Here is a 14,262-nt window from a genome sequence, read left to right on the forward strand (position 1 = left end):
GTTGCATCTTGCAATATGTAAGAGAAAAAACAACATATAAAGCAAAATAGATCAAATTCCTTATAAGACAGTTTCAGGAATGGGAAAAAATGCCAAACATCAAGCTTCTAGCAACCAGAAGCAAATGAAAAATGAGACTGAAATAATGTGGAGACAAAAGCGACGCCCATATTTTTTAGCGCCAAATAAGACACCCACATTATTTGGCGCCTAAATGCTTTTGGCGCCAAAAATGACGCCACATCCGGAACGCCAACATTTTTGGCGCAAAATAACGTCAAAAAATGACGCAACTTCCGGCGACACGTATGACGCCGGAAACGGAAAAGAATTTTTGCGCCAAAAAAAGTCCGCGCCAAGAATGACGCAATAAAATGAAGCATTTTCAGCCCCCGCGAGCCTAACAGCCCACAGGGAAAAAAGTCAAATTTTTGAGGTAAGAAAAAATATGATAATTCAATGCATAATCCCAAATATGAAACTGACTGTCTGGAAATAAGGAAAGTTGAACATTCTGAGTCAAGGCAAATAAATGTTTGAATACATATATCTAGAACTTTATAAATAAAGTGCCCAACCATAGCTTAGAGTGTCACAGAAAATAAGACTTACTTACCCCAGGACACTCATCTACATGTTTGTAGAAAGCCAAACCAGTACTGAAACGAGAATCAGTAGAGGAAATGGTAAATATAAGAGTATATCGTCGATCTGAAAAGGGAGGTAAGAGATGAATCTCTACGACCGATAAAAGAGAACCTTATGAAATAGACCCCGTAGAAGGAGATCACTGCATTCAATAGGCAATACTCTCTTCACATCCCTCTGACATTCACTGCACGCTGAGAGGAAAACCGGGCTCCAACTTGCTGCGGAGCGCATATCAACGTAGAATCTAGCACAAACTTACTTCACCACCTCCCTTGGAGGCAAAGTTTGTAAAACTGATTTGTGGGTGTGGTGAGGGGTGTATTTATAGGCATTTTAAGGTTTGGGAAACTTTGCCCCTCCTGGTAGGAATGTATATCCCATACGTCACTAGCTCATGGACTCTTGTTAATTACATGAAAGAAATATATCTGTTGGTGTGAATCTAAAGGATTCCCTTGGGACAAGGTAAAGATTCCTAGGATTCTATCCTTTCTTCAAGAAGGATTGGAGAAAGGATTATCTGCAAGTTCCTTGAAGGGACAGATTTCTGCCTTGTCTGTGTTACTTCACAAAGAGCTGGCAGCTGTGCCAGATGTTCAAGCCTTTGTTCAGGCTCTGGTTAGAATCAAGCCTGTTTACAAACCTTTGACTCCTCCTTGGAGTCTCAACTTAGTTCTTCAGGGGGTTCCGTTTGAACCCTTACATTCCGTTGATATTAAGTTATTATCTTGGAAAGTTTTGTTTTTGGCTGCAATTTCTTCCGCTAGAAGAGTTTCAGAATTATCTGCTCTGCAGTGTTCTCCTCCTTATCTGGTGTTCCATGCAGATAAGGTGGTTTTACGTACTAAACCTGGTTTTCTTCCAAAAGTTGTTTCTAACAAAAACATTAACCAGGAGATAGTCGTGCCTTCTTTGTGTCCGAAACCAGTTTCGAAGAAGGAACGTTTGTTGCACAATTTGGATGTTGTTCGCGCTCTAAAATTCTATTTAGATGCTACAAAGGATTTTAGACAAACATCTTCCTTGTTTGTTGTTTATTCTGGTAACAGGAGAGGTCAAAAAGCAACTTCTACCTCTCTCTCTTTTTGGATTAAAAGCATCATCAGATTGGCTTACGAGACTGCCGGACGGCAGCCTCCTGAAAGAATCACAGCTCATTCCACTAGGGCTGTGGCTTCCACATGGGCCTTCAAGAACGAGGCTTCTGTTGATCAGATATGTAGGGCAGCGACTTGGTCTTCACTGAACACTTTTACCAAATTTTACAAGTTTGATACTTTTGCTTCTTCTGAGGCTATTTTTTTGGGAGAAAGGTTTTGCAAGCCGTGGTGCCTTCCATTTAGGTGACCTGATTTGCTCCCTCCCTTCATCCGTGTCCTAAAGCTTTGGTATTGGTTCCCACAAGTAAGGATGACGCCGTGGACCGGACACACCTATGTTGGAGAAAACAGAATTTATGTTTACCTGATAAATTACTTTCTCCAACGGTGTGTCCGGTCCACGGCCCGCCCTGGTTTTTTAATCAGGTCTGATAATTTATTTTCTTTAACTACAGTCACCACGGTATCATATGGTTTCTCCTATGCAAATATTCCTCCTTAACGTCGGTCGAATGACTGGGGTAGGCGGAGCCTAGGAGGGATCATGTGACCAGCTTTGCTGGGCTCTTTGCCATTTCCTGTTGGGGAAGAGAATATCCCACAAGTAAGGATGACGCCGTGGACCGGACACACCGTTGGAGAAAGTAATTTATCAGGTAAACATAAATTCTGTTTTTCACAAATTTTTTCACAAACTTTCGATTTCTCACTGAAATTATTTACAAAACAACTTGTGCAATTATGGCATAAATGGTTGTAAATTCTTCTCTGGGATCCCCTTTGTTCAGAAATAGCACACATATATGGCTTTGGCGTTGCTTTTTGGTAATTAGAAGGCCGCTAAATGCCACTGCGCACCACAAGTGTATCATGCCCAGCAGTTAAGGGGTTAATTAGGGAGCTTTTAGGGAGCTTGTAGGGTTAATTTTAGCTTTAGTGTAGTAGACAACCCCAAGTATTGATCTAGGCACATTTCGGTATATTTCATGCCACCATTTCACCGCCAAATGCGATCAAATTAAAAAAAACGTAAAATTTTTCACAATTTTAGGTTTCTCACTGAAATCATTTACAAACAGCTTGTGCAATTATGGCACAAATGGTTGTAAATGCTTGTCTGGGATCACCTTTGTTCAGAAATAGCAGACATATATGACTTTGGCGTTGCTTTCTGGTAATTAGAAGGCCACTAAATCCTGTTGCGCCTCACACGTGTATTATGGCTAGCAGTGAAAGGGTTAATTAGGGAGTTTGTAGTGAGCTTGCAGGGTTAATTTTAGCTTTAGTGTAGAGATCAGCCTCCCATCCGACACATCCCACCCCCTGATCCCTCCCAAACAGCTCCCTTCCCTCCCCCACAATTGTCCCCGCCATCTTAAGTACTGGCAGAAAGTCTGCCAGTGCTAAAATAAAAGGGTTTTTTTTTTTTCTGTAGTGTAGCTCCCCCCCCCCCCCCACACACACACACACACACAGACAAACCCCCACCACCTTGCTGATAGTTTTTTTTTTTTTTTTTTTGACTTTTTTTTAATTTTTTATTTCCACATTTTCTGTAGTGTAGCGGTTCCCACCCGCTCCCTCCCCGTGCACGCGCCCGCCCCCACCCTCCCGTGCACGCGCGCCCCCCCAGCCACCCCCGCCCACGATCCCGCCCCCCTTCACATCAACAGGGCCATCGATGGCCGCCACCCGCCTCCCGGTCCGGTTCCCACCCACCAACGCAGGGAGCCACCGATCTCCGGTGCAGAGAGGGCCACAGAGTGGCTCTCTCTGCACCGGATGACTTAAAAAGGTTATTGCAGGATGCCTCCATATCGAGGCATCACTGCAATAACCGGAAAGCATCTGGAAGCGAGCAGGATCGCTTCCAGCTGCTTTCCACACTGAGGACGTGCAGGGTAGAATGAGTTATAATTCTCTGAGGCGGGGCTTGACCCGACTCCAAATAAGCTTGATGAATCAAAAAGCTTTAACATAATATTTCAAAGCTCTCACCACAGCCAAAGAATGTAAGGATCTTTTCAAAGGATTCTTAGGATTAGGACACAAGGAAGGGACAACAATTCCTCTACCAATGTTAGAATTCACAACCTGAGGTAAAAATTCAAATGAAGTCTGCAAAACCGCCTTATCCTGATGAAAAATCAGAAAGATTTACAAGAAAAAGCAGATAGCTCAGAAACTCTTCTAGCAGAAGAGATAGCCAAAAAGAACAACACTTTCCAAGAGAGTAGTTAAATGTCCAAAGAATGCATAGGCTCAACTGGAGAAGCATGTAAAGCCTTCAGAACCAAATTAAGACTCCAAGGAGGAGAAATTGATTTAATGACAGGCTTAATATGAACTAAAGCCTGTACAAAACAGTGTATATCAGGAAGTATAGCAATCTTTCTGTGAAATAAAACAGAAAGAGCGGAGATTTGCCCTTTCAAGGAACTTGCAGACAAAAACCCTTATCCAAACCATCCTGAAGAAAATGAAAAATTCTAGGAATTCTAAAAGAATGCCAGGAGAATTTATGAGAAGAACACCATGAAATTTAAGTCTTCCAAACTCTATAATAAATCTTCCTAGAGACAGATTTACGAGCTTTAAACATAGTATCAATCACTGAGTCAGAGAAACCTCTATGACTTAGTACTAAGCGTTCAATTTCCATTCCTTCAAATTTTAATGATTTGAGATCCTGACGGAAAAAAAGGACCTTGAGATAGTAGGTCTGGCCGTAACGGAAGTGGCCAAGGCGGGCAACTGGACATCCGAACCAGTTCCGCATACCAAAACCTGTGTGGCCATGCTGGCGCTACCAGCAACACAAATGATTGTTCCATGATGATTTTTGGAAATCACTCTTGGAAGGAGAACTAGAGGCGGGAAGATATAAGCAGAATGAAAACACCAAGAAAGTATCAGCGCATCCACTGCTTCCGCCTGAACATCCCTGGACCTGGATAAGTATGTGGGAAGTTTCTTGTTTAGATGAGAGGCCATGAGATCTATCTCTGGAAGCCCCCACATCTGAACAATCTGAGAAAACACATCTGGATGGAGAGACCACTCCCCTGGATGTAAAGTCTGGCGGCTGAGATAATCCGCTTCCCAAATGTCTACACCTGGGATATGCACCGCAGAAATTAGACAGGAGCTGGATTCCGCTCAAACAAGTATTCGAGATACTTCTTCATAGCGTGGGGACTGAGTCCCACCCAGATGATTGACATATGCCACCGATGTGAAAATGTCTGTCTGAAAACAAATGAACGGTTCTCTCTTTAACAGAGGCCAAAACTGAAGAGCTGAGAGTTCTAAAATATTTATTGGAAATCTCGCCTCTTGAAATTTCCAAACCCCTTGTGCTGTCAGAGATCCTCAAACAGCTCCCCAACCTGAAAGACTCGCATCTTGTGATCACAGTCCAGGTTGGATGAGCAAAAGAAGCCCCTTGAACTAAACAATGGTGATCTATCCACCATGTCAGAGTGTCGTACATTGGGATTTAAGGATACTAATTGTGATATCTTTGTATAATCCCTGCACCATTGATTTAGCATACAAAGCTGAAGAGGTCTCATGTGAAAACGAGCAAAGGGGAACGCGTCCGATGCTGCAGTCATGAGACCTAAAACTTTCCATGCACATAGCCACTGAAAGGAATGACTGAGACAGAAGGTGCCGGCAGGCTGCAACCAATTTTAAACGTCTCTTGTCTGTTAGAGACAGAGTTATGGACACTGAATCTATCTGGAAGCCTAAAAAAGGTGACCCTTGTCTGAGGAATCAAGAAACGTTTTGGTAAATTGATCCTCCAACCATGTTTCCAAAGAAACAACACTAGTTGATTCGTGTGAGATTCTGCAGTACATAAAGACTGAGCTAGTACCAAGATAACGTCCAAATAAGGAAACACCGCAATACCCTGTTCTCTGATTACAGAGAGTAGGACACCCAGAACCTTTGAAAAGATTCTTGAAGCGGTTGCTAGGCCAAATGGAAGAGCAACAAATTGGTAATGCTTGTCTAGAAAAGAGAATCTCAGAAACTGATAATGTTCTGGATGAATCGGAATATGAAGGTATGCATCCTGCAAGTCTATTGTGGACATATGTCCTCGCTGAACAAAAAGCAGAATAGTCCTTATAGTCACCATCTTGAAAGTTGGTACTCTTACATAACGATTCAAAATTTTCAGATCCAAAACTGGTCTGAATAAATTTTGCTTCTTTGGGACAATGAATAGATTTGAATAAAACCCCAAACCTTGTTCCAGAAGAGGAACTGGCATGATTACCCCTGAAGACTCCAGGTCTGAAACATACTTCAGGAAAGCCTGAGCTTTTACTGGATTTACTGGGATACGTGAGAGAAAAAAAAATCTTCTCACAGGTGGTCTTAATCTGAATCCTATTCGATAGCCTAGAGAGACAATGCTCTGAATCCAATGATTTTGAACAGAATTTATCCAAATATCCTTGAAAAACCTTAATCTGCCCCCTACCAGCTGAGCTGGAATGAGGACCGCACCTTCATGCAGACTTAGGGGCTAACTTTGGTTTCCTAAAAGGCTTGGATTTATTCCAATTTGAGGAAGGCTTCCAATTGGAAGCAGATTCCTTGGGGAGAGGATTGAGTCTTTGTTCCTTATTCTGATGAAAGGAACGAAAACGGTTAGAAGCCTTAGATTTACCCTTAGGTTTTTTATCCTGAGGCAGAAAAAAACTCTTTCCCCCAGTAACAGTTGAAGTAATAGAATCCAACTGAGAACGAAATAAATTATTACCTTGGAAAGAAAGAGATAGTAATCTAGATTTAGATGTCATATCAGCATTCCAAGATTTAAGCCACAAAGCTCTTCTAGCTAATATAGCTAGAGACATGGATCTAACATCACAAATAAAATGATTAGCATGTTGCAGTAAGCGAACAATGCTAGATATGTCAGAATCCAATTTATGTTGCGCTAAATTCTCCAACCAGAAAGTTAATGCCACCGCAACATCAGCCAAAGAAATTGCAGGTCTGAGAAGATGACCTGAATATAAATAGGCCTTCCTTAGATAAGATTCAAGCTTCTTATCTAAAGGATCCTTAAAAGAAGTACTATCTTCCATAGGAATAGTGGTACGTTTAGCAAGAGTAGAAATAGCCCCATCAATTTTGGGGATCTTTTCCCAAAACTCTATAGATTTTGCTGGCAAAGGATACAATTTTTAAACCTTGAAGAAGGAATAAAAAGAAGTACCTGTCTTATTCCATTCCTTAGAAATCATATCAGAAATAACCTCAGGGAATAGGAAAAACCCCTGGAGAAACCACAGGAGGTTTAAAAACAGCATTAAAACGTTTATTAGACTGAACGTCAAGAGGACTGGTTACCTCAATATCCAAAGTAATTAACACTTCATTTAATAAAGAATGCATGTACTCAATTTTAAATAAATAAGTAGATTTGTCAGTGTCAATGTCTGAGGAGGATCTACTGAATCAGATAGATCCTTATCAGAAGAGGATAAATTATCATATTGTTGGTCATTTGAAAATTCATCAACTAAATGAGAAGTTTAAAAAAGACCCATTATATTTATTTGAAGGTGAAAATGCAGACAAAGCCTTCAGAATAGAATCAGAAATAAATTCATTAAAATTTACAGGTATATTATGCACATTAGAAGTTGAAGGAACTGCAACTGGCAATGTACTATTACTGATGGACACATTATCTGCATGTAAAAGTTTATCAAAACAACTATTACAAATGACATTCGGCGATATAATTTCTACAATTTTATAACTAATGACTTAGCTTTGGTAGAACCGATGTCAGGCAGTAATGTTCCAGCAGAAGCTTCTGAGGCAGGATCAAAGTGAGACATCTTGCAAAATGTAAGAGCAAAAACATATAAAGCAAAATTATCTATTTCCTTATATGACAGTTTCAGGAATGGGAAAAAATACAAATAGCATAGCCCTCTGATATTGAAAAAAATCAAGAGGCAAACATCAATGAGGTATTTAAATAATGAAAAAATTTGGCGCCAAGTATGACGCACAACGTAACTAAACTTTTTTGGCGCCAAAAAATAACCGGAAATGACACTCGCGTCACTAATGACGCAACCGTGTGAAAGGTCGAACTTGCGTCAGACGTACTCTTTCGCGCCAAAAAAAAATCTTTGCTCCAAAAATGACGCAATAAGTTTTAGCATTTGTCGCACCCGCGGGCCTAATACCGCCCGCAATTTGTAAGAAGTAGTCAATTGAAAAAAGACTAAACCCCAGGTAAGAAATAAATTGCATTTTAAAAAGATGTTTATATTCCCCAAATATGAATTTGACAGTCTGCAGAAGGAAATACATGAACCTGACTCATGGCAAATTTAAGTACAATACATATATTTAGAACTTTATATAAATGCATAAAGTGCCAAACCATAGCTGAGGTGTCTTAAGAAATAAAAAACACTTACCAAAAGACACCCATCCACATATAGCAGATAGCCAAACCAGTACTAAAACTGTAGTTAGTAGAGGTAATGGTAAATTGAAAGTATATCGTCGATCTGAAAAGGGAGGTAGGAGATTAATCTCTACGACCGATAGAGAACCCATGAAATAGACCCCGTTAGGGATATCATCGTATTCAATAAGTGATACTCCCTTCACGTCCCTCTGACATTCTCTGTACTCAGAGGAATCGGGCTTCAACAATGCTGAGAAGCGCATATCAACGTAGAAATCTTAGCACAAACTTACTTCACCACCTCCATAGGAGGCAAAGTTTGTAAAACTGAATTGTGGCTGTGGTGAGGGGTGTATTTATAGGCATTTTGAGGTTTGGGAAACTTTGCCCCTCCTGGTAGGATTGTATATCCCATATGTCACTAGCTCATGGACTCTTGCCAATTACATGAAAGAAAACACAACACAATTATGCACTCACCAAGCTGTCAGAGCAAAGAAAAGAAAAAACACACAACAACCACTATTTGCTTATTAGCTTGTGCTGCAGCATTACTATATAAAACAAACTTGTTGCTACTGATTCTAACTTGCACTTTTAAGTTGGCAAACCTAAAGGAATGGTGACAGCCTAAATTATTTTAACATATGTCACACACTGATGTTTACGTTAGCAGCCAACATTTTCAGCAACAGTACAAATAGCTTAACATACCCTGCTAAACTGAAAAATGACAAAAACCTATTAAACTCAATGTGCAAACCTAAATGGCTGCTTAGAGAGATACACACTTTCTACATTACAGCTTCCAGGTCCTTTTAAAAGGACATTGTACTGTAAAACAGGGCTTGACAAACCCAGGTGCCAGTGAGCCATTGTCAAGCCCTGTATAAAAAAAAATCTCCTCTAATATGTTGTCGATTTTTGCCAGCTAGAGTGCATTAAACGAATTTCAAACTGCTCCTGTATCTTTATTTTGTCTTTTGAAATAGATAATTATCAATGTTTGTATTCTTTAAAGAAAAGTAAACATAATTCAGCAGCAGACCAGTGGAAGATGAGCGACATACTAAAATGCGACAGTCACCCATTTTTCCAGATTTGACCACACTGTGCATGCCATCTGTTGAAAAAAAACATCTTCACATTTATATAGTGACACTAACCTAACTTGTGAGTGTATTGGAAGGGATTAAACCAAGATTAGTTCATGGTGCCTTTTTGCATTGCAGTGGAAAAAAACTTTTTTTTGCAATAAAGAGTATATCCTTTCCTTCTCAACAATTGATGAGTAAGTGACTGTTATATAAAATGTAATAGGACAATAAACACTGAGATTGCAATCCGTAAAACATTAGTGTACATTGGAGGGCAGCCACATGCCTTAATGGGAGTGCCAGTGATATTGCCACAAACGTGTGGCAACTTTATAGAATGGAAAGAACACAGAGAGGCAGGCAGTGAAGCAAGCCAGATGGAGGGGATTGTTCAAACTCAGCTCCTTTACTAACCACAGACTTTCAAGATCGCTCATTTTCAAGAATTACAAGCCATTTTAAATACTGGAAGTCTTGGAAAACCTCTAAATGTAAATAAATGAGAAATAGAATAATGTCAAAGAAAACAAAATTTATGCTTATCTGACAAATTTCATTCCGGATATGGAGAGTCCACAACGTCATTCAATTACTAGTGGGAATATCACTCCTGGCCAGCAGGTGGTGGCAAAGAGCACCACAGCAAAGCTGTTAAGTGTCACTCCCCTACCCATAATCCCAAGTCATTCGACCGAAGGGAAATGGAAAAGGAATAACACTAAGGTGTATAGGTGCCTGAGGTTTAGTAAAAAATAACTGTCTTAATAAAGGTTGGGGTCGTTGACTCTCCATATCCATAAAGAAAGAAATCAGGTAAACAAATTTTGTTTTCTTTCCTTAGATATGGAGAGTCCACATCATCATTCAATTACTAATGGGAACCAATACCCAAGCTAGAGGACACAGAATGAACTGGGAGGGAGAACAAGACAGGCAGACCTAAACAGAAGGCACCACCGCTTGAAGAACCGTTCTCCCAAAAGAGGACTTAGCCGAGGAAAAAGTTTTGAATTTGTAAAATTTGTAAAAAAAAAAAAGTATGCAGAGGACCAAGTTGCAGCCTTGCAAAGCTGTTCCACAGAAGCTTCATCTTTGAAAGCTTAAGAAAAGGAGACAGTCCTAGTGGAATGAGCTGCAATTCTCTCAGGAGGCTGCTGTCCAGCAGTCTCATAAGCAAATCGAATCATACTTTTTCAACCAAAGGAAAAAAGAAGTAGCCTCTGACCCTTACGCTTTCCGGAGAAACAAGCAGGGCAGAAGACTGGCGAAAATCCTTAGTCGCCTGTAGGTAGATTTTAGAGCACGCACAACATCCAAGTTGTGCAACAAAACGTTCTTTATGAGAAGGATTGGGACACAGAACCAACAACAAATTTCCTTATTAATATTTCTATCCAAAACCACTTTAGGAAGAAACCCCAATTTAATAAGAACCGCCCTATCTGCATGAAAGGGAAGGTAAGACGAATCACACTGCAAAGCCGAGAGTTCCAAAACTCTCCGAGCAGAAGAGATAGCAATAAGAAACAAAACCTTCCAAGATAGCAACTTAATATCTATGGAATGCATTGGCTCAAATAGAGTCTGCTGCAAAACTTCAAGATTAAGGCTCCAAGGAGGAGCAACAGGTTTAAACACAGGCCTGATTCTGACCAGGGCCTGACAAAAAGATTGAACATCTGGCACATCCGCCAGACGCTTGTGTAACAAAATAGATAATGCAGAAATCTGACCTTTCTGAGAACTGACTGACAACCCTTTCTCCAGACCTTCATGAAGAAAAAACAAAATTCTAGGAATCCTGATCCCTTAGATTAACACCAATAAAAAAGGTATTTATGCCAAACCTTAATGTAAATTTTTCGAGTAACAGGCTTGTGAGCCTGAATCATGGTCTCAATGACCGACTCAAAAAAATCCACGCTTAGACAGAACCAAGCGTTCAATCTCCAAGCAGTCAGCTTCAGAGAAACAAGATTTGGATGAAGGAATAGACCCCGAGTTAGTCCTTCCTCAGAGGCAACCTCCAAGGCAGCCGAGATGACATCTTCACAAGGTCTGCATACCAGATCCTGCAAGGCCATGCAGGAACTATTATAATTACTGATGCTCTCTCGTTTGATACGAGCAATAACTCTTGAAAAGGAGCAAAAAAGGAGGAAACTGGTATGCTAAACTGAATTCCCAAGGAACCGCCAGAGTATCTATCAGAGCGGCCTGAGGATCTCTTCACCTTGAACCCTTCCTTGGAAGCTTGGCGTTCTGCCGAGACGCCATCAGATCTAACTCCGGCATCCCCCATTTGAGGGTTAACCTGGAGAACACCTCCGGATGGAGACTGCACTCCCCGGGATGAAATGTCGGTCTGCTCAGGAAATCTGCCTTTTAGTTGTCCACTCTAGGAATGTGGATGGCAGATAGACAATTGTGAGCTTCCGCCCATTGAATAATCCGTGCAAACCCGGCTAAAAACTATCGTCTAGAAAGGCAAATCTCAGGAATCTGTGATGGTCCCTGTGAATAGGAATATGAAGATACTCATTCTTTAGGTCTATGGTTCTCATGAAGTGACCCTCTTGTGTTAAAGGAGTATAGAGCGTATAGTCTCCATCTTGAGGAATGGAACTTTGAGAATCTTGTTTAGACACTTCAAGTCTAGAATGGGATGGAAAGTTCCCTATTTTTTGGGAACCACAAATAGGTTGGAGTAGAACACGAGACCCTGTTCCTGCACTGGAACTATCACTCCCACGGAGGAAAAGCGGTTGTATACATTTCAAGAACGCCTATCTGGTCTGCAGATAATCTTGAAAGAAGGAATCTGCCTCTAAGAGGCAAAGTCTTGAATTCCAATTTGTAACCCTGGGATAATATGTCCACAGTCCAGGGATCTGGAACATCTCGTATCCAGGCTTGAAAGAACTGAGAAAGTCTCCCCCCCCACCTGATCCGATCGGGGGCAAACCCTTCATGCTGATTTGGAATCAGCTGCGGGTTTCTTTGATTGTTTCCCTTTGTTCCAAGACTAATTGAGTTTCCAAGAAGACTTGGATTGTTTCTGCTTGAAAGAAGGGGAAGGCTTTCCTCTGAAGTTATGAAAGGAACGAAAATTACTCTGACGTCCTTTAGGCCTATTCTTATCTTGAGGTAGAAAAGACCCTTTTCTACCCATAATATAAGAGATAATTTCTGCCAAACCGGGTCCAAACAAGGTTTTGCCCTTGTAAGGAATCACCAGAAGCTTGAATTTAGAAGAAACGTCCACAGACCAGGATTTCAACCATAACGCCCTGCGGGCTAGGACAGAGAAACTAGATGTTTTAGCTCCTAGTCTAACAACCCGTAAAATGGCATTTGCAATAATGAAATAGGCCAACTTAAGAGCTTAAATCATATCCTGAATTTCAACCAAGGAAGTCTACTTGAAGAGAATCAGACAAGGCGCCAAACCAATAAGATGCCGCACGAGTCACAGTGGCAATACACACCGCAGGTTGCCATTAGAGACAATGATAAACAAATCTTTTTCAAATAAGCCTCCAGCTTCTTGTCCATCGGATCCTTAAAAGAGTAGCTATCCTCAATAGGAATAGTGAAGTGGCCCCTTCAACTTTGGGTACAGTATACCAAGGGTCTTTAATGGAGTCCTCTACAGGAAAAACTTTCCTAAAAATGAGAGAAAGGGGAAGAAAAAAAAAAAAAAAAAAAAAAAGACACCCATGGTTTCTCCCATTTCTGTGAAATAATCTCCCCACCACGGTCCTGCACAGGAAAAACCTCCCAAAGTGGAAGGTTCATCAAAACAAAAACTATTAAGTTTACTAGATTTGTTAGGAGTGACAACAACAGGGGTATTTGTGTATTGTTTTAACTACTTTAAATGACTCCAAGGTGTTCAAGCTTAAATCTGAAGGATACCACACCTCAGTCTCAAAAGAAGGATTTATACTGTCCGAATCGGAGATTTCACCCTCAGAAAGTCCCAATGTATCTTCCTCATCAGACTTATGAGAAAGGGCAACTTGGGAAGCAGAACTGAGGACAGGCACCTTACTTTCTGAATTTCAAGATTTCCTCTTGCATTTTCCCTGTAATCTGGGAATGGCAGCTAATGCTGCAGATAGCGCTGAAGATACCTGGGAAGAAATGTCTGCTTTTAAATAAACCCCACTAGGAGTTAGAGGAACCGCAGGGCACTGCATGTGACCTAATTGAGGCTTGGGACGTAGCAGGAGAAAGCTGAGGTATGTTTTTAACAGCATCATCCTGACAAGACATTAGGCTCAAAATTTTACTTTTATTTTGCAAGGTTTTCTTAACATGAAGAACAAAATTGCATAAGAGGTGCAATTTGTGCATCTAAACATAATAAGCATTAATGAGAGCAGGCTCTTGCTCCATATCAGACATGTTGTGAAAAAGTAAATAAAACAGAATAGTTTCAATGGTTTTAATATTCAATTAAAATAAGCTAAGGAAAAAAAATACACTTTAAATGTTAGCCCAAATTAGGATCGACCCCCAGCTAAAATTGTGAGAAAAGTTAAGAAACATCAAACTTCTAAAATACCCCTCAGGCAACCCCACACCTCAATTACAGGTGCCTTACCGCTACCAATTAAGACCGTATCACCCAGAAATAAAGAAAAACAGCTTTTTCCTCAGAAACCTTATGAAGTAAAGCCAGTCATGTGACTGCAACTGCCGAGCGCAAATTACTGCTGCGACAGAGGCACTAAAAATAGCTTCCTTGTACACCGAGTACCAGAAATAACCATTTTTTAAAACCGGACAGATTAAAATGCTGCATCGTTTTATTTTAAAGCAATGGGGAAATGAATTAACTGCTGAAATAGAAAAAACATAATTTATGCTTACCTGATAAATTCCTTTCTCCTGTAGTGTAGTCAGTCCACGGGTCATCCATTACTTATGGGATATTAACTCCTCCCCA

The 14,262-nt window shown here is 40.6% G+C and overlaps 1 protein-coding gene across 1 annotated transcript in view; it reads right to left on the reverse strand.

Moving 5' to 3' along the window:
* The window catches only part of NUP153 (nucleoporin 153), a 798,292-nt gene that overhangs the window by 738,561 nt on the left and 45,469 nt on the right, over positions 1-14,262 (reverse strand). The window contains exon 3 of the mRNA XM_053715838.1: positions 9,282-9,334. Coding sequence (XP_053571813.1) covers positions 9,282-9,334 — 53 coding nt within the window. The remainder of the gene's footprint in view (positions 1-9,281; positions 9,335-14,262) is intronic.

The sequence above is a fragment of the Bombina bombina genome, chromosome 5, assembly GCF_027579735.1.
Source record: "Bombina bombina isolate aBomBom1 chromosome 5, aBomBom1.pri, whole genome shotgun sequence".
Classification (NCBI taxonomy): Eukaryota; Metazoa; Chordata; class Amphibia; order Anura; family Bombinatoridae; genus Bombina; species Bombina bombina.